Genomic DNA, 13,092 nt, shown 5'->3' with positions numbered 1-13,092 from the left:
TTGGCGGAAAAATGAGGGTCAATAACAAAGTAAAATAAGTGACGAAAGTCGAATATAAACTAAACAAATCTGGTAACGATATGGTAGTATTACGAAGTTCAATTGTGATACATCAATCAATTAACCCAAAACTCATAATCGTTCCTTTCCTTCATTCACTCGAGAAATCTTTACGACACCGTTGCTTTCTTTTCAAATTCTGCTAAAGAAAAGCACAGGGAAATAACCAAGTAGCAATTAATTAAAGGTGAGAGACAACTCTACACTTATCAAAAGTACACTTTTCAGATCATATTCGATTGCATACCTTGAGCGAGAGGTCCATCCTGAGTAGTTTTCTTGTTGCTGGCAAAGGACAAACCATAAATTCAAATGTTAATTTTACATATTTGTGAAACCTTATTGAGATAATTTCATTATAATTAGCTACAGTTTTTTTTGTTTGTACCTTTCTTTGTTCGGGTCCTCCTGGGGTTTCATTGCGGGGAAAAGCAAAACTTCCTGCATGCACATACACTACTGAGTTCGAAAATTCCAAAACTGTGTGCTATGAAGAGCATTCTTGGCAGTTGAAACAACACAGAAAGTAGATGAAAAATATAAAATGTTGACTACCTTTATATTCTGTGAATCAGTTAATAGCATTGCAAATCGATCAATCCCCAAACCCCAACCACCAGTTGGAGGTAATCCATATTCAAGTGCAGTACAGAAAGTCTCATCCAAAGCCATTGCTTCATCATCACCAGATTGTCGGTCCTGGTTTCAATACAAGGCATCGTTAGCACATACCTCTTACTTTTGATCCAAGTTCTAAATACAATGTAAGGCGGCAAAGCATATTTTAAAATCTTATAGATATAATTCTTCACTATCAAGCCAATACCTTGAGTTGGTCAGCAAAACGTTGGCGTTGCACGACAGGATCATTTAACTCCGTGTATGCATTACAGACCTGTAAGGTAGGCGTTGCACGATAGGATCATTACAAAACATAGGTTTCAATAGATGAGACAGAAAGAAAGAAATAATGGAAACACACAAAAATAGAGTGGAAAAATATGAGGGTATTCAGAGTCGTGTACTTCATGCTTGTTGACGAACAACTCAAATCTCTCAGTTAAGCCTGGTTTCGACCTATGCCACTTTGCCAGTGGACTCATAATCTCAGGATGGTTGATGATGAAAGCAGGGTTTACACAAGTCTCCTCAAGAAAATGGCCAACAAGCTGCATTTATAATATAAAAAGGTGTGTGTGTGAGAGAGAGAGAGAGAGATAAAATCATGGAGATGAAAATACAACCAAAAAAAGTGACGGGAGTAATCAAAATAAATAAGTACCCACTGTAAAATTGTATACGTTCAGGATTTGATTACATGTAACTCAATTTTGCAGATAATAGTAAACTGAAGATAGCTATTCTTACTTTGTCTAATAATCTAGTAGTTGTTTGAGGAGGTGGGCATTTAATTTCAAATTTTGCACATGCATCCACCAGGTATTTATTGGTTTCCTCACTGGAAAGGTCTTTAGGTATGTTTAATTCTGCTATCTTCTCCAATTCATCTATCATATCAATCCTCCTGTAGAATAAAAGGACATAGAATCATTTATTGACATTAACATACAAGTTAAGCATAACTATTAATTCATAAGTTCAGGACCTGAAAGGAGGAGTGAAATCGATCTCAATAGGATCTTGATCCAGTCCATTGGCATGATATTTAATTATGTAGCCGCCGGTAAGTTCCTTCACCATACCTACCAGCACAGATTTTTCTTAAAAAATGAGCACAAATTTTTCTTGTAGATAGTATAGAACAAAGATTCAACTTACCACTGAGCATATCTTCAGTTAGTTTCATCAGGTCATTGTAGTCAGCAAAAGCCATGTAAAACTCACAAGTAGTAAACTCAGGATTGTGAGTAAGGTCAATCCCCTCATTTCTAAACTGCTTCCCAATTTCATATACGCGGTCTAAGCCACCAACAACAAGTTCCTTCAGATATAGTTCTGGGGCAATCCGCATAAAAAGTTTCAAATTTAGGTCATTGTGATGGGTTACAAAAGGCCGTGCAGCAGCTCCCCCAGCTATCATATTCATCATGGGTGTTTCAACCTTTAAAAAAGAAAATTAAGCAACCAGAAAAAAAAATCTAAAAAGCAATATATTGATAGGCTAGTGGAAAGTATTAGAAGGATTTACATAATAATGTTCACCAGACAAATACCTCCAGAAAATCTCGTTCATCTAGAAAATGCCTTATGTATGAGATAATTTTTGATCTCGTTCTGAATATTTCTCGAACCTCCATGTTCAGCATCAAATCCAAATAGCGCTGCCTATACCGGGTTTCCTACAATGAAATGTTGTCTTTAGCATCATTGAAAAGGTTTAAGGCATATAGAAATTATATAACTTCAAGCGCAATTCCAAAATAACATGGAAAAATATATGGCTTCAAGCAATTATTGACAAATATATGGTTTGACAGTTTACAAATCACATATACAGCAAATAAGCAGCTTCAGAATCCATGGTAGGACATGCAGATCAATAGGCTGGTATGCAGGAAAACATTTTGGTATTGTATGTGGTAGCAATTAAGACCATCACAAGTGTTTTGCATACTTGACGTATCTACTGACAGTTGTATGTTACCTGATCCTTCAAGATATAAGCCTCGGGATTTCTCCCAGTTCCTGGAATCCAAACATCAGTTGCCTGTCCAAAGAAATTGAACATCATTAATAATCACAACAAGTGTCAGTATAAATCACCAAAGAAGAACCAAAATCACCCTGGCGTTATCTGCGCCTCCTCCAGGAGTAACTTTTTGGCGTGGCATCATGTGGAGGCAGTGGGAAAGCACTATAAATGTTTTCGGAAAGATACTAAGCTCACCCCTTTTGCTTTTACCTAAAAAAGAACAAGTAACCATAAGAGAAGTTTTTGATGATGCAATATTATATATATGAACAAAGCAATATAATAATCATAATCATGTTTGCATATCAAGAAAATCCCAATCATGATTGACGGGAATGGCAGAGTACGATGTCAACTTTTTATTGACATTACCATATAGTATTTCATGGTTCTCAAAGATAAACGATACAAACCTGGGAACCCAACGATCCCTACAATATCTCCACGTTTCACAGAAGAATGAAACCTAGTAAACTCTTCCCCCACCAACTCTGATGTCCTACAATTAACATCCATAAAAAATCCATGGTGAAGACGACAACCATTGCACATAAATGGTTAGTTAGTTCAAGTAAAATTTCCCATGGTGAGTCGGTGACAGCTGGAATCAAGTAAAGACTTATCATAACAATGAACTACCAATAAGTTTCTAAGCTCTGAGATTCGGGTACGATGATAAAACAATTTGGCAAAAGAACTAACTTTTTTCTGAACCAAAGTTCTATTATATCTGGAATACTCAAATTTAAAGTAAATACACTACTTTTAGAAACTGGTATACATACAAAGTAACTCTCAACTGTACAATATATCAACGCATAACTTGAAGTTGAACTACAAAAATACCTTTCATCTGTCATAACTTGAACTTTAGCACCTCCACCGTGCAAATCATAAAAGAAAAGTTTTGATGATGATGACCGTTTGTTCATAATCCTACCTATTGAAAGGAGTATCACAAATGTTAGAAAGGAAGTAGGTTTATGCTGACCCAAAAATGCAATTCATATATTTGAATCCATTACCAGCTATTCCCACTTGAACATCTTCCAGATGTTCCCCACTGCTTAAACTTTCATATTTCTTTACATATTCAGGAATAGACAATTGAGCTTCAAACTTGTGAGGATATGGGTTGCTGCCAGCTTCCTTTTGAGCTGCAAGAGCTTTTAGCCTATTTTCATAGTATTGCTGCAAATAAAACATATCATCTGAGAACAGCTAAAGTCCCTTCATAACTTTAATATCCTCCTTTTAAACATAAGAAACAAAAGAAAATCTCAAGATTACTAATGCAAGATAGATTCATACTGTTGGATCCATGCCCTCATCTTCTGCTGGCGCAGCAGATTTCTTTCCTTGACCTTTTGCCTTCGCAGATGCCTGAAATGAATACCACCACAATCATATAAGATCATGAAAAACTTTAAACATCACACCTTGTTCTCCATAAAATATGCAATAAGCATATAGATAACAGCAGCCACAAACAAACAATCAAACCACTATAATCCAAATAAAATATTAATAAAACAAGAATTACCTGATCATGATAACATGCCCTTTTCTGGGACTAAAACAGTTTAAGCAGGTAATAGCATGTAATTCTCTTTCAAAGGCTGATGGGAAAATAGCGATCAAAATACTAAATCATACTCCCTCCGTCCCATAAAAATAGACCAGTTTTTCCATTGTGGTACGTCCCATAAAATTAGACATTTCTATTTGTGGTAAGTTTTTTCTCTTTAATGAGGTGGGCCCATTCTCAACTAAAAATTCTTCAATAACTTTTTCTTTCTATTTCTCTCATACTTTACTAATTGTGCATTAAAACCAGCATCATTCCAAAGTGTGCTATTTTTATTGGACGGAGGGAGTGTTTAATTAGATAAAATAACGGAACATCTAATATATTGCATTTTAGCCATTTGCATTCTATAGGAACTCAGAAAGTCAATCGTATGGGATTTAACTAACTTCTTGCAAACAAGTATCAAAATTAAATGAATGAAGCAAATGTTTAAGAGCAGTTACTTGAACCGATATTCTTCTTCAAACCCATTTCGGCTGCAAATACAGAAAGCCTGTTTGCAGCTTCCATAGTCATTGCATAAATGCTAATACTCTTTTTTTTAAAATCCCCTTATGGTAACCAATCAGTCTAGTCAAGCTCCCCAAACTCCCTCTACCAAGTAAGCAACTCTGTCCCTTACTCTATCTATCTGCCTCAAAAACGACTTCCCTCTTGGCGCCAAAGATACTTATTTACAGTCGCTGATTAGAGGCCAGGGTGGGTTCAGCTGTCAGCCTATATTCGAATTATGTTAGGGTTTCTTTCACTTTTGCCAGATCTAGAGAGAAACTATCGCCGCAGCCATCTGGTTCTCCAGTACTACCAAAACGTCTCATGCCTAAGTTGCAATGTTACTACCAAAACGTCTCATCACAGAATCTCTAGTGTTTCCAAACAAAAAAAAGTCCATAAAGCTTGCAAAATTCATCAGAGTCATAAGCAGAGCAAATTAGCCATACAAGAAGAGTCCGAACTTTAACCGATAATTCAACTGATAATAACAAAGCTATTTGTTCTATACATGATGGCATAATTTTGTTTAACCATGCTATAGCAGAGTGAGATTGACAGTTCATTCACAAATCATTTTAAAGGTAAACTTTAAAGTTGAAAATTCAATAAGAGAAAAGCAAACAAAAATTCACAAACAATCAAAGGAAAGAGAGGGATTACCATGTTGATTGTTGGGGTGAAATGGAAGACTGCTGATGAAAAGGTTGACGCACTCTTCGCACCCCTAATTTATCTGCCAATGACTCAGAATGAACTTTGCTAAAACCCTAGCACTTGAAATTCAAGCTTTACTTTATATATGAGGAAGTGAATTAAGTTATGGGCTTTTGTTCGTTTTCAAGATTGGGTCGAGTTTGGGCCTTGCCCAACTACCAAATTGTTTAAGATTGGACCAGACTGACCTGACCGAACTGGGCCGGGCCTGTTGTCATAATGCTAAAGATTAAGTTGTTCAATCCAAAAAAAGTTGGGCCGCAACCTCAACGCATTTACTCCACCGTCCGTAAAATATTGTCCAGTTTTACTATTTTATTCTGTCCATAAAAAGTTGTCCACTTTATTTTTATTTTTTGGTAAATGGACCTCATTTCTCACTAACTCTTTACACTCGCATTTTATTATAAAATTAACATATAAATATAGACTCACATTTCTTTATAGTATTTCTTAAAATCTACGCCGAGTCAAACTTGGACAATATTGCATGGACGAAGGGAGTAGTAATTTAGAATAAACTTCATAAATCCATGAAAAAAATGGAGTATGCAACTTTTAGATCTTTACAGTATCTCTAATAATACTCCCTCCATTACATGGTAGTTGAGTCATTTTGTCATTTTAATGCGTTTCATGGTAGTTGAGTCATTTCTCCTTTTAGTAAAAGTCAACACACTTCTTCTCACTTACTTTACTCCCTCTTACTTTTTACTCTCTACCTTTTTCATTTCCTTCTTTATTCATCCTTTTAGGTCGGTCAAAATAGATATCAGGTAATTGAATACCCAATACCCGATTTTTTGAGTTTCGGGATTGGGATCGGGTTCGGGTATTGAATTTTTGGATTATTGGGTATCGGGTATACCCAAATTACCCGATTTTTAAAATTTCTTTTAAATTTAATAAATGGTGTATCTATTTTATAATTAAAAAAATCATATGTACTCCCGAAATCCTTCACTCTTAAGTCACATTTAGGGTTAAGGTATGACTTGTGAAGTTTATTATGGATGAATGATATGAATTTTTTATTTCTAATAATTTGTAGTAGTTTTTTTTTTTCCTTAAATTCGAACTACTTCAAGTTTGTCTCAAATTCGAACTACAAGTTTGTATTTCTAAAATTTGTAGTTAATTTTCTTACAAAAATAACTAAAAAAATATTTAAACAAATCCACAATTGGGACTGGATACCCGAGTCGGGTATCTGAGTACCCGAAATCATTTTCGAATCGGGTATCGGGTATTAAATTTTGGGAAATTCGGGATCGGGTACCCGAAATTTTTGGATCGGGTATCCGCGAGTACCCGATTTGACAGGCCTACTTCCTTTACTTAACTCACTTAACACAATTTTTCTTAAACCGTGCCGAAAAGAAACACCTCCTCTACTATAGAACAGAGGGAGTATATATTAAAGTCAAACTTATTTTTAAATAATAATTTTAATCCAATTATTTTTACTAAAATCTAATTTAAAAGAACATTCGCAATCCATTTAATTTTATATACAAATAGTTTTGAAAAAGTGATTTAAATTAAATTTATTTAATTTAAATCTAAGAATAGTAATTTTTTACTCGAAAACCCAAAATAGGATGAGTTTTGGAGTGTAAATGTCACATCAAATATGATTTTAATTCAACCGTTTATACTAAACTCAAATTTAAAAGAATATTATCTATATTATGTTTTTTACTAACAAAATTTGAAAAACTGGATTTGAGTTTAGTGTAAACCTAAAGATAGATATTTTTTTTCCCAATCATAAAAAATGAGATTGGTTTTGAAGTACTATTGGAGCTAAGACCATCTCTAATGGTACAAATAAACCAAAAATGGGATAGAAATTAGCTCCAATAATACTCCAAAACCAATCCTATTTTGGTTTTTTCGGAAAAAAAATACTTACTCTTTTAGTTTACATTAAACCCAAATCCAAAAAAATTTCAAATTTTGTGAGTAAAAAAAGCATAATATAGAGGATATTCTTTTAAGTTTGAGTTTAGTGTAAAGGTTGGAGTAAAACTATATTTAATGTGATATTTACACTAAAATGTGTTTGATTATAATGTAAATGGTTGGAGATGTTCTAATTACCTATCCCAATTTAAGTTTTAGTGTACCCTTGGAAATGGTGTCAGAGTTTGTCTATTTTATAATGGACTATGAAAAATGGTAGTAGGAAAAAAAATCATATTTTGAGATCTAAAAAATAAAAAAATTCATATTTTATCTATGCTATTGTTTGTAGGGTGCTTTTGGTTGTGTGTTGTTTTTTAGTTTTTCGGCTGTTTGGGTGAGCGTGTTGGTTTCTTGGCCATTGACGCGTTTTGTTGGTTGTCTGTCAGGTAGCTTTGACCGTTGTTTGTTGTTTTTTTTGTTTGGATTTTTGTACTCTGAGCTTGTTTGCTTGCCGATTTTGACTTGAGCCTTTTTGATATATATATATATATATAGGGAGATGATCAAAATAAGAATGCATTTAAATCCAGAAATGCAACCCAAATCTTGGCCCTAGGATTAGATGATCTAATGGTCAATAATTAACCCAAAACAGGGAAGGTCATAATTAAGTAGTTTTAGGTCATATTATAAGATTTGGGTTTATGTTATGTTAAGATCATTTTAGGTCATGCTTTGTTAGCATGACCTAAAAATAAACTAACTATGACCTAAAAATTTCTTATGTATGACCGTGTTCTGCGTTTCTATATTTAAATCTGATCTTCATAGATCAAAACCATATATATATATATATAGGGATGTATTCAGGTCAGAACGCTAAGTATAAGTAAAACTCAAAACACTTGCAGTCCATTGGATCATATGATCTAATGGTTAGATTAATGCCACGTGTCATCTAATAATGTAGAATTTTAGACTAATAATGTAGCTCGGATGATAATGTAGCATTTTAGTTTAATAATGTAGCATTTTAGTTTAGAAATGTACAGTTTTAGTCTTACAATGTACATTTCTAGTCTAATAATGTACCTCGCCTAATAATGTAGATTTTTAGTATCATAATGTAACAAATCACAGCCATCCAATCTAATGATCCAAGGGCTGTGATTTGTGCTGTGTTTTACGCTAAGATGTTAGTAAGGACCCTAACACACCTATATATATATATATATATATATATATATATATATATATATATATATATATATAAAACCTATACAAGGCCTCATGTGACTATTTTGCCCATGAGAATATGAAAGATATATAAATCTTTTTCTCTCTTTCGTTATTAATTTCTGACATTGCCATTATTCATGTAATTAGTATAGTACTAATATACTACCACATCAAATATCTTCATGATTGTATTCGTATTTTTATTTTTCGTAAAATACGCACAGATGCAATAGTATATGAAGAAGTAGTTTTCTCTATCTTGCTCACTTTCTGATGTAAACTTATACTTTTATTAATTCCATTCATTACACAAAATTTTGACTTTGTTCTATATTTTTTAATTTGGTATTTTTGTAAAGCTTTTATATTCCTTCACGGGATCAATAATTGTCCATAAAAATACGAACTGTTTGCTCATATTTCATATAGTGTTTTAATTTACGCATTATCTTTATTGTATACAAATTCAAAAAGATCAAATTTTATATGACTAGTGATGTCTTGAACAAAGCCAATTACATTTTTTAATTGGAACATTTATTATATGGTCACGAAGATGTCTAAAACTATTTAAAATTCTAATTATCTATTTTTTATATGAAATTTAAATTGTAAAATTATAATTCAATTTCAAATTAAATATTTTTAGATTTGAAATTGAAGGCTTTAATTCCAATTTTGCATATTAATTATATTGATTTTATTTTCGTATTATTAAATGTTCATGCACGGATGCACCTACGGGCTACGGTTACAGACAAAATAATGCAACTAATTATGCTACAAGCCTATAAGTATAGCCATTCTATTTCCTCATATATGAAGAAAAATATTCAATGCATTCTTAAAAGTAAATCCACATAAGTGTACTCACCAAACATCTGAGTGTGCAATAATACAAATTATACTTTTAGAAAATAATATACTTCCTCCGTCCTATATAGGAGCGCTATTTAGTTATAGCACGGATTTTAAGAAATGTAAAGCAAAATGAGTTGAATAAATTAGCAGAATAGGAGTCTCACTTCAATGTCAACTAAGATGCATTTTCAGCCACTCATTCACAATTTTCGCGCAATATCAACTACTGAGACATTATGTCAACTAGGGGGTATAATTATCATTTTCGCACGATGTCAACTACAAAGACATTATGTCAGCAACAATGTCAACAACAAACGTTATTTATGTCAACTACGATGTCAACAACAAACTTTATTTATGTCAACTACGATGTCAACAACAAACTTTATTTATGTCAACTACGATGTCAACAACAAACTTTATTTATGTCAACTATTATGTCAACAATAACGTTTTACAAATAATTAATGTCAACGACGTATATTATTTATACCAACAAAAACGATTTACATATAATTCATGTCAACAACAATGTTTTACATATAATTTATGTCAACAACATTTTTCATAAAATTTATGTCAACGACCTATTGTTGGGGTTTGGTGCCCTTTGCACAACGGAAGACTTGTACAAAACAAATAAATCAGACGTAGGATCTATTTGACCGATTATGCGATTAATCAATTCACATGTTAAACAGATAATTGCATGCTAGAACGCAAATAATTCATGCTCAAAGAAAGTAAATCCTAAAACATGAATTCTACGGTTTAGGGTTACCGATTTGATTCTCCAAAGAATCGTCGATTGCTCGCGCCTTCTCCACGATGATCTTCAATACTAGACCACGGATCTTCTCTCTGGTTCCCGAATTGTATCTCGATATCAGGGTGTCTTGATCTTATCAAAATACTAGGACTCGAATAAAGAAGACAAAAGAAATCCTTCTCCAATTAGGAGAGAAATTCAAACTCCTCTAGGTAGAGAGAGACGAAAAATATGAGTAATAATAATGAATGAATTATGTCTCCTTTATTCTCCTATTTATATTAAGTTCCTTTTGGGCCCAGACAGGGATCTATGGAAGGTTTTGGATATGGGCTCCCCCAATTAGCTTTTTACTAATTAAATGAACCCACAATTTAATACAAGCTTATATTCGAATATTACGAGCAACCGCTACAGAAGTAATATTGAACTCTCCCCATCCAAATCCGAAATTACAAGTAATCCGGGTTTCCACTTTGTTTATTATTTATTTCTCGCGCTTAAGATATAAATGTCCATTAATTAATTAATGTCTGCTATGGACTTAATTTATTAATATCTTATTAATTCCAAGAGTGGACTTAGCAAGAAACATTTATTTATTATTCATAGAGTAATAAAACTCCAACTGGCCAGTTTTCCGAATAATAAAACCTTGTTCGAGCTCCTCTTGAGGACATTATCAAACGAGACTCACCTCGCGCACGTTTCAACATAATAGCAATCCTAGCACCGCTAGATATTAATCACCACTACCCAATATATCAGGATTATTGGGTTGCGAAAAACCCGCACCATTTGATAAGTCAAAGTAGTGCATAATCAATACCGTATGCTCAATGCTAATATATGTAGATTAAGAAATAGTATTTTATCAAGACCTAGTCTTTCAGTAGATAGCATAAAGGCACGTCTTGCTGTTAGATCCGTTCAGTGCTATACCACACTAATGTCATCTTATTTTAGTAAGGCTTAGAAATATGCGGACTGACATTGCAACCTTTCACGATAGGTAGCCAAAGCTTATCTAGGTTGTGAAATTCTTCTTTTTCTTTTGCAAAATATTGCATAGATCTGACCGTGTTACCTTAAAGTGGACGACGCCCACAACCGGTCTACTAAGCAAAAGACTTAGACTTTGTTTGCTTCTTATACATTTAAATGTTTATAAAACATCTTATAAATGCACAAGCAAACACAATGTAATAATATACTGATTCTATTCGTGCGAAACTGCTCGAATAATACTGAATCGGGTTAAAAGTGGATTATAGAGTTTTACGTATACAAGCAAGATTCTATTCGAGCGAAACTTGCTCGAAACATGCTTTTTAGTATACCAAACATAACACCTATATAATTCATGTCAACAACAAACGTTATTATGTCAACGAGCAAATGCAAGTGATTTGCGAAGCAGATTTGAGAGGCATAAATCGAATTAAATAAAAAAATGCGAGATCTCTGTTGAAATCGCGAGATAAAAGCGAAATTCAGCATTGAAATGAGCAGAAATCAGTATTTTCAGATTTTTCCCCAAATGTTCAAGCATTTTGATAAAAACAGCGAAAATCGCGAAGATGAACCTTAAAATAGTCGACTTTCTAGATTCTAGACAGAGCTCTGGCGACAGACGCGAACAGGAGCAGCGAAAACAGAGGTAGCAATTTCTCTCACTAAAAATCAGTTCACATCCATACTTGAATCAACAATTAAGCTTCTGGCGAAGCGACGTCGTGAGAAGCGAAGGCTGTTCGGAGCTTCGTACAGCAGGAGCAGCGAAGCGTAGTGAACAACAGCGACATTAAACCACGCGAGAGAGAAAGGGCGTGTCTGGAGGCGGCGTCGTCTCTGGCTTGATTGATGATCGGCGAAGACGATTGATTGTGGCGACGGGCTGCACGATCAGTAGCACCGGCGAGCACTACAAATTGGTGCCGAAGAGAGAGGGCAGCGGCCGAGAGGAAATTGAGAGAGAAAGGATGAGTTGAAGATGTGTCATTCTGAAATTACCATTCTGCCCTTTCATAATAAATTAATCTAAAAATATTTTTTGTGTGGCAAAATCTGGACCACTCATTTAATAAAAATGAGTGGCTGATATTGCATCTCATTTTTCAATTACCCTAAAAAATCTCAATTGATCATGGACCTATTAACTTATATATATTAGTTTTATAACAAAATGTGAATGGAATAAGTTGGTGGAATGTGGAACCTATTTATCATTTATGTTAAAAGTAAAATATAACTCTTATTATGGGACGAACATAAATGACTAAACAAGACTCTTATTGTGGAACGACGTGAGTACTTAGACTATAATTATGAAAGCGACTTAATCATAAAAATAAAAACAATAACTATTTACGAAGAATGGTAAGAATTATTAAAATACATCCACCTGTAAAATATGCTCTCCAAATCTAACTTTCTTTACTTAGTGAGCATGATAATAATAATTAAATCACCAACAACCTTTTTAAGTCACAAGCCATGTCTGTTTCATTTTCCAAGTAAACATTCTTGTTTATTGCGTGTACATTCTGCAATGAATGATGGTACTCTCTACAGCTCATATAATAACCTTTTAATTCGACATTAAATTAATTGATTTTGAACAGGTAAGTTCGACTGTTTTTGCACTTTTGCTCCAAATCAAGCTCGGTTTAGTGTTTACACAGGTGATCCGAAATAGTAGTATTTAAAATCAAATTTGTTTCCAAGTAATTGTTTTATTTTTATAATTGTGAACAAATATGGTTTCACTTTCATTAGTTTTTGCAATAGTAAGAATAA

General features: G+C 33.5%; 1 protein-coding gene across 2 annotated transcripts; it reads right to left on the bottom strand.

Moving 5' to 3' along the window:
* Positions 1-5,582, bottom strand: LOC125222857 (lysine--tRNA ligase). Of its 2 annotated transcripts, none has more exons than XM_048125702.1 (17): positions 5,460-5,582; positions 4,025-4,096; positions 3,739-3,904; positions 3,560-3,653; positions 3,127-3,212; positions 2,805-2,923; positions 2,666-2,728; positions 2,235-2,360; positions 1,840-2,122; positions 1,667-1,763; positions 1,429-1,585; positions 1,086-1,229; positions 887-955; positions 616-759; positions 449-501; positions 308-345; positions 1-202 (listed from the first exon to the last, which is right to left on the bottom strand). In XM_048125702.1, exons 1-17 carry the CDS (start codon positions 5,460-5,462, stop codon positions 171-173), a joined length of 1,746 nt encoding a protein of 581 aa, XP_047981659.1. In that variant the 5' UTR covers positions 5,463-5,582; the 3' UTR covers positions 1-170. The 2 variants fall into 2 exon arrangements, with proteins under 2 accessions (XP_047981659.1, XP_047981660.1); XM_048125703.1 differs by having other exon boundaries at positions 1-199.
* Positions 5,583-13,092: the final 7,510 nt, after the last annotated feature.

The sequence above is a fragment of the Salvia hispanica genome, chromosome 4, assembly GCF_023119035.1.
Source record: "Salvia hispanica cultivar TCC Black 2014 chromosome 4, UniMelb_Shisp_WGS_1.0, whole genome shotgun sequence".
NCBI classification, from domain to species: Eukaryota; Viridiplantae; Streptophyta; class Magnoliopsida; order Lamiales; family Lamiaceae; genus Salvia; species Salvia hispanica.
Note: the sequence above shows the minus strand (reverse complement) of the source record. Positions and strands in the feature narration are given on the sequence as shown.

Excerpts from the sequence above, each read along its gene's own strand:
- LOC125222857 (XM_048125702.1), bottom strand. Across the intron at positions 2,361-2,665 it reads CTTATATCTTGAAGGATCAG|GAAACCCGGTATAGGCAGCG; the intron begins GTAACATACAAC and ends ATTTCATTGTAG. Across the intron at positions 1,230-1,428 it reads CTACTAGATTATTAGACAAA|CTTGTTGGCCATTTTCTTGA; the intron begins GTAAGAATAGCT and ends TTATAAATGCAG.